Source organism: Nicotiana attenuata, chromosome 5 (assembly GCF_001879085.1).
Source record: "Nicotiana attenuata strain UT chromosome 5, NIATTr2, whole genome shotgun sequence".
Classification (NCBI taxonomy): domain Eukaryota; kingdom Viridiplantae; phylum Streptophyta; class Magnoliopsida; order Solanales; family Solanaceae; genus Nicotiana; species Nicotiana attenuata.
This window is the reverse complement of record NC_031993.1, coordinates 50431784-50440093: the sequence shown is the minus strand read 5'-3', so window position 1 is coordinate 50440093 and position 8310 is coordinate 50431784. Positions and strand designations below refer to the sequence as shown.

Sequence of the window (8310 nt, the reverse complement as noted above, 5' to 3'; positions counted from 1 at the left end):
AATCTTTGGACTTGCTTTTTCATAGGTCAGTTGCTCGGGTATCCTGTTCGATAGCCTTGATTTGATCTGGGTTGACTTTAATTCCTCGATTTGATACTATTAGACCCAAAAAATTTCCCGAGGCTACGTTAAACGTGCATTTCTAGGGGTTTAGTTTCATCATGTATTATCTTAGTATGTCAAAAGCTTCCTTCAAGTGGTCGATGTGGTCTTCTTCCCTCACGGATTTGAGCAGCATGTCATCGATATATACCTCTATGGTCTTGCCAAGTTGATCTTTGAACATTTTTGTGACCAACCTTTGATAGGTGGCCCCTGCGTTCTTCAACCCAAACGGCATGACCCTATAATAATATTTTTCCATGTGGGTGATGAACGTGGTTTCTCTTGGTCTTCCTCTTCCATGAGTATCTGATTATAACCCGAATATGCATCTAGGAAACTTAGTAGCCCGTGATCGGCCGTTGTGTCAATGAGTTGGTCAATATGTAGCAACGAGAATGAATCTTCGGGCATGCTTTGTTTAGGTATGTGAAGTCCACACACATCCTCCATTTCCCATTTTCTCTTTGACCATCACCACGTTGGCTATCCATTTGGGGTACTTCGACTCCCTAATGGAGCCATTTGCTAATAGCTTCTCTACCTCCTCATGTACGTCATCGTTGATGGTGAGGTTGAACTTTCTTCGGACCTGCCTTATTGGGGGATAGAAGGGGTCGACGTTCAATTTGTGTGTGGCGATCTCTTTGGGGATGTCTGGCATATCTGCATGACTGAAAGCATACAAATTTGCATTAGCTATTGAGAATTGACTAAATTTACCTAGTTCTCGGAGTTTGTAGCTGATGTAGACCTATTTACTGAGGTCGCAGTGGTCTAATTGATAGGGGTTGAGGTCCTCTAAAGTTGATTCGACGGCTTCGATAGTTTTGGGTCCATAATGACTTCACTAACTCCTTCTCGTGGCGACCTCAACCCTGCTGATTGCTATGCTTCTTTTTCCTTTTCTTTCTTTTGTTGAGTCATCGTGCTATCCATTGCTATGCATGGTGGCACTATCTTATCCCCAAGTCTCATTTGGGCGAGGACTCGGGGATGGATAATGCACGCTCTACTGCCATCATCTACCATAATACGTTTAACATCAATATCTAAAATTCGTAAAGTAATGACTGGAGCATTTTTTGAGGGAAAGTCAAACCGTCGGTATCTGACTCGTCGAAGATGATACTTTCTTTAAGTCAGTCATACCATTCGTGGGTGATTGATCTTTTGAGCTTGTAGGTGGCAGTGAACTTAACGCTGTTGATGGAGGCGTCGCTGCTGCCACCAATAATCATATTGATAGTATGAGCTGGTAAGGGAGGCTTTGGCGAGCCTTGACATTCTCGACCTCTAGCGAAGGTGTTCCTTCCTTTGTCGTTCAGCAGCTCTTTGAGGTGCCATTGCTGCAACATGTTCTCTACCTCTTGCCTTAGGGCAATGCAATCTTTGGTTTTGTGTCCACGTTTCTGGTGGAATTCACAGAGGGCGTGGAATTTCCTAGTGGTCGGATCGGACCTCATCTTTGGCGACCACTTTTCACTTTTGTTTCGAGCTTTTCAAGGGCGTAGACCACCTCTGTATGTGAAAGACAAAAATTGTGAGCAGATAACAAATGGGGCATACCTCTATCGTTCCTATGAGTGCCCGTCCTCGGCCTAAATGAGCCATCATCATAGTGAAAGGAGGGAGGGATGGGTCCCTTGACATAAGGCCGATGTCACTCCCTGTTTGGCCGTGAGACTAGGTGATCCCTCCTCATGTTATCTCTTCACTCTTTCCTGGGATCGGTTTGTACCGAGATGAGTCGTCTAGTTGGTCCGTTTAGGTCGTCATCATCTGCACGAACCTCGGCATAATAGGCATTATGGATTTCATCCGGAGTGGTTGGAAGATACTTCATCAATCGGCTCAACAACTTTATAGTCGCTCTTGAACCCTTTCTACTCAACCTGTTCTTGAAGGTTGCGACTGTCATCCCCTCAGACACATGTGGTAAGGTCATCCTTACCCTGTTGAATCGGGTGAGGAAGTCCCTCAATCCCTCTCCTAGGGATTTCTTGATGGCAAAGATGTCGTTTACTCTCATTTCGGCTTTCTTGGCCACGACATGTGCCGTCACGAACTTGTCAGTTATTTCTTCGAACGTTTCTATGGAGCGCGCTGGTAGCTGTGAATACCATGTTAATGCCCCTCTAGTGAGGGTTTCTCCAAATTTCTTCAGCAAAATAGAGGACACATGTTCCTTGGTGAGGTCGCTGCCCTTCACGCGGTGGCGTAATTAGTGACATGGTTTTCAGGGTCGGTTTTCCCATCATATATTCTGAGATACGGTGGCATTTTGAAGGTCTTTGGTATGGTATGTGGGGTTTCTTCCTTGCTATACGGTTGTTCTATGAATCTACCGGTATCCCTTTTTGGCAGTAATTTAGGGGGGCCCGATATCTTGTCTACGTTTCTGTTGTTCTTTCATTTGGTCTTTGAGCGCCTTGTTCTCATTCTCCATTTCTTCCATTCTATTCAAAACAACGGCGAGGACACTATCGCCTGACATTGTGAGTTTTATATGGAGTTAGGGGGTCTGGTTGATCACCCTGTTCGTCCCTTCACTGTACCGTGGGGGGTTTTTGTGGTTTTTGTGGTCGTTCATGGAGCTTGTTTGTTGAGCACGCTTACTAGGAATTGATTAGCCATGCTTCGAGGAGCTTTTTCATAGCAGGTGGCGTCCCTTCTCTTGTAGACGTGGAAGCTCATTTCCCATTTGGTTTCATTGTGCTGCAATAAAGGGGAGGCGACCTCTCAAGCTTGGGAGAGGCAGTGGGCATCACATCCTCGCCCTGTGTTTCATAGCTCTCGTTGATGGCGTTCATGAGGTTACAGGGAATGTCATCTGTTGCCCTGGTCCCGTTTCCTTGGTACCTGCCATGGAAATTTATGTACGTGCAGAGAGGAGAGAAACTTTGTGGCTCGTTAGGTTAGCATGTCATGTGAGTTGTAGATCTAATGGAAACTAAAAGATTAGCTAAGAAATTTCCACATACGGCGCCAAACTGTTTGTCCCAAAATTTAAATCTATGTTTAAACAATTAGATTTTCTTAACAAAATAGGGTTAATCTTGCCTAATAATAATATACACTATATTATTTAACTAGTGTCGTCGTAGGATGCCACAAAATCTGTGGTAATAGTGATGGACGTATAATAATAAATAGCACTTAACGGAAAAAATATGAAGTGAATAGCATTAAATAACAATAAATGGTGTATAATGGTATTTATGTAAATATATGTAACAGATATGACCGAAAAAGAGGATGAAGTCGTGTAATGTTCCTTCTGACAATGATAAATGATTTATGAGTCTTTGAATATTCAGGTTCTTCTTGTATCGTGGAAGAAAACTAGAGAGGGATCTCAAGAAAAAGGTGTCTTTTGCACGTATGTAGTAAAGCAAGAATCTCTAGAGAATGTCAAAGTATTCTTCTTTTACAAATGAGTGTCCAATGCCTCCTATAACTATGTCTCTTTCTATTTATAAGGGAACATGTGCCATAAAATCCTAATAGTACAGATTCTGGGAATATTCACTGAAATATTCTCTTTAAATTCATTTCAACGAAACTAGCCGTTATTGCTTCGTTAAGGAGGGCATTTGAACTCGACCTTAATCTTCGTTGACTCCTCGACCTAGCCCCTATATTTCGTCATATCATTTTGGCCTTGAACCCATCTTTTGTTGAAACCATACTGATGGCATGTGGCAGTCTTTAATGACTCTCCTAGTGCTAACATGGCCTAAATATAACTAGGATAATTTTTGGCCTATACAGTACGTACTCATGTTGATGGATTTTCATTTAGCCTGTATTTTTCAAGAATTATTTAATTTGTTTAGAGGTTTATATATCAGTAAAAATATATAAAAAAAAAAAAAGTGAATACAAAATATTAAAATTAAATGGTGAAGGCGATGGATCAAAATTTCCATATTGAAGATTCATTTAACCAAACCTACCCATCACCAAAGAGATTTGCGGCAGAGCACAGTGGCGCTCTCGCTGATTGTGATGTTCATTCTGAAGGGGATTGGAGATACATCATTTGAACATTTGATAAATTTAGCAATTTTATACAGTGTAGAAATTGAAGGCAGAGGAAGGTGGTCATTTAGATCCTGTTTCAAGGAGTTGATGTAGAATTTATACTCTTGGTTCGTTTGGCTTGAGACAAATTATATTGTGATTGGTTTTGCTGGAATTAGTTATATTGTGTTTAGTTATGTTGGGATTAGTTATTTTGGTATTATTTCTTATTGAATGTTTGGTATGTTGTATTAATTTTGGGATTGTCAATTTTACTGCTTTATTCTGGGATAACTTATCATGGGATATTATTTCACCCTTCTAGTACTTTTTTGAATCTTGGGATAACTTATCTCAGGACTAGTAACCAAATAAGAAATAAGGCAATAATAAATTTTTATCCCAAGATTAATGTTATTTATCCATCATTGTTCACAACAAATTTTCGTAGTACAGAAAATAAACTAAAAAAAATATAATATGAAGAAAAAGAGATTTTATTGATAAATATTTGTGAGTACAATTTTATGTATCCCTCGATTCTCCTCTCTAAAATTCTCCGTGATTCAAGGGTTTGAGAAGCGTCTTTCTCGAATGTAGGACGATGCAGACCTCCTTATGATGTATTTAATTGCCAAGAACGTCGAGCAACACATTGTTGCTACGGGTTGATCTCCGGGAAGAACTCTGTTGATCACTCCTTTGTTGAAGAACTATGCACTTGATGATTGATCTCTCTATTTATGGATGCCTTCGCCAATTGCGGAATGGTCTTCTCAACTCTGTATGTCTCCAAAGAGTTATGTAACCCCTCTATTTGTAATGGTAGAAGATGGACAGTCCAGCTACATATGAACTCTCTTGCTTGATTCTGATTGGCTCATGTGAGTCATCAAACTTATCATATAAGCTATGTGATACGCTTGCTTGAGATTGGCCAAGACATGTTATTTTATCCACTTGGCAACTTTTGATTGGTCACTATTTTAGACAGGGATTGCCACACCATTTTACACGTGGCATCATCTTGTTGGCTTTGAGTTTGACTGGATATGCCTTGTCACTTGACACATGGCATGAGTCTGGGCCTTAAGATGAAATGGACATTGGGCTTATGGACTAATTTAATTTGTAAAGTCCAAATTAATTATTGAACCCAAATAAAATTAAGATTCAATCTAAATTTTCTATGGATTAAAGTTAATAAATTTTTTAGGTCTATAGATACACCCTACTTCAAGTCTTGTCGAAGTGTAAAATTGATGGGCCTTAGCGACGAGGCTTGAAGTACCGGTGAAGACAACAATTTCTTTAGTCTCCTAACAAAAACACTTGCTCATGCACTTTGGTTGAGCATTAGGTGAAACCACATAATCATAGTAACAAGCATATTCTAGTTAAATAACGGGTATTGCATCTTTAATTTGGAGATAAAGTTTAGTAGCTTTTCTTTCTCAGGCTTGAACTTAGTCAAAGAGAAATTTTTACAACATGTAAAGATATGCGGCGTAGGACAATATAGATAATAAGTTTAGCACACTTGAGTTATTACTCCAATCAGATTTTCTTCCTCTAATTTGACGTGCACCACTAGACCTTACCGAAATTAATTGACCCAATACAGTGTTTTATTGAATTCAAATACGTCTTAGAATCCTTTTCTTTAAAGCATAAGAGACTTTGTAATTAACTAGGAATTCTCTTTTTATTTAATAAGGATATCTTGTACACCAAGTAAGACACCACCGTCTCATGAGCTCTATAAATAGGACAAGAGCTGGACCTCAGACACATAAGAGCACAAACTTGAAACTCGAGAAGTTCGGCTAACCATGAGAGAAGATACATAAGGCTCTTCCTATTTGTAATTCCTTTCTCTTGCATCTCTTTTTTTCTATATTCCTTCTGACGGTTTCTTTTTTTCTTTTCAAGAATTGACATCACCTAGAAAAGAAGTTCGAATCTGCAAACCGTCAGTAATTTAGATGGATGTTTTGATATAAAACTTGGCCATAGTTTCAAGCTTCGTGTCGTTGGCGCCATTACCTGTCACGATGATCAGAACTTCGAGTCGCGAGTACATTTATCTATTGTGATGATTTGAAGCGTCGTGTCATTGACACCGGTACCTGCTGCTGAATCGAAGCTTCGTGTCATTGGCACCAATCAACTAGATAGAACCAAAAGCTTCGTTCCGTTAGCACCGAGGCCTCCAAAATCTTTTCTCTTTTGCTGCAGAATCTGTAAGGGATAGTCATCTTTAGGCATCTGTCGAGAAAACCATCATATGTCGTTGTAGGAACATCAAAATCACAAGTCGTCTAATCCCCTTGACACTACACTTCAAATACTTCAACATATCAAAAGTTTGGGCCGTAATTCCTTCTATAGCTTCTCAAATATTATTTTGAAATTTCTTTTCAGACGCCGCTATGCTCAAATTTATAGCTTTGCTCACCTTCACAAAAAAGTGTCATATCTGTTGGGGAAAAATAATAATCCCGCCCAGGAAAAATATCCACGGCAAATAATAATAACACACGAGAGTAACAACGATACCAACTTTTTTAACGAGGTAAAATACAATATCTGAGCGGAGTAATATTACCACTACAATATTAAACTTAGTAGTGTCAAGAGACTACTACAACTTAGAAAGAAATAACACTCTTTATTTTAAACATCTCGCTACAATATTACTCACACTCATTATTTATCTCACAAACTACAATTTATGGATTACTGTCTCTAATTTCTATTGCTTCTCTCTTATTTTGGTGTGTTTTAAATGAGGCAACATCCTCCTTATTTATAGTTGAACGAATGCTCACCAAAACCAATTAAAATCTGCTATGTTGCCTACTTGCCAATTTGCAAGATTGCAAATTGGTTATGAAATTTGGTTCCACCGTCCAAGCTTACAGCTGCCCACTATTGCCTTTATCTCAACCAATCACATCTCTTTCTTTTCTTTTTCTTTTTCTTTTTTGTAATAGTTTATTTTATTTAGGGACTGGTCCCACAAATCTCTCCCTTAATTTTGATTTTTCTTCTTCATTCCAATTCTTGATCTCAATCTCTGAAAATCTTCAAACTTGAGGGGCTTTATAAAGATATCCGCAGCTTGATCATGAGACTTCACATATTTGAGCTCGACTTCCTTCTTGGTAATGCATTCTTTGATGAAGCGATACCTTGTGTCTATATGTTTGCTTCGATTATGATACACCGGATCTTCACGAGTGCCTGTGCGGATTTGTTGTCAATGCAAATCTTTGTAGCTTCAATTTGTGATAAATAGCTCCTTCAACAATCTTCTCAACCAAATAGCATGACACATACAGGATGTTGCTGCTACATATTCAGCTTCACAAGTCGAGAGAGTAAGAATTGGTCGTTTCTTTGAACTCCAAGAAATAACAGAATCACCCAAGAAAAACACAAAACCAGTTTTGCTTTTTCTATCATCAATATCTCCCGCATAATCACTATCACAAAATCCCACAAGGTTGAAATCACTAGAAGAAGAATAAAATAACCCAAAGTCGATCGTACCTTTTAGGTAACAAAGAATTCTTCTAGTGACCTTCAAGCGAGTCGATGTAGGAGCTTCCACAAAGTGACTTACTACTCCAAATGCAAAGAGTATATCTGGCCTGGTATAAGTCAAATACCTCAAACTTCCCACAAGACTTTTGAAAAATATGGGATCCACTTTTTCTCCTTCATCAAACTTGGACAATTTTGTCCCACTCTCCATCGGCGTGTTCACAGAGTTGCAATCGAGCATGTTAAACTTTTTCAATATCTCTTTTGTATAGCTTTCTTGAGAGATAAAAATTCCATCCTCCATTTGCTTTACTTCTAGTCCCAAGTAGTATGACATGAGTCCTACGTCTGTCATCTCGAACTCACGGGACATATCTTTCCTAAAAGCTTCAAACAAACTTGAGTTATTACTCGCGAAAATAAGATCATCAACATAAAGACAAACAAGCAAGATATCTCCATTAGTGTGAACTTTAGGATAAGAGAATATTCATGGAGACAACGAGAAAACCCATTATATTAAAATACTTGTCGATGCAACTACTCCATGCTCGCGAGGCTTGCTTTAATCCATATAAAGCTTTCTTCAACCGCAACACTTTATCATCATGGTTTTTACCACAAAGCCCAATG

General features: G+C 39.0%; 1 protein-coding gene across 1 annotated transcript; it reads right to left on the bottom strand.

Annotated features, from left to right (window-relative positions):
* LOC109226211 (uncharacterized mitochondrial protein AtMg00810-like) lies at positions 7163–8032 on the bottom strand. Its single transcript, XM_019391006.1, has 2 exons — positions 7471–8032; positions 7163–7374 (listed from the first exon to the last, which is right to left on the bottom strand). Exons 1-2 carry the CDS (start codon positions 8030–8032, stop codon positions 7163–7165), a joined length of 774 nt encoding a protein of 257 aa, XP_019246551.1.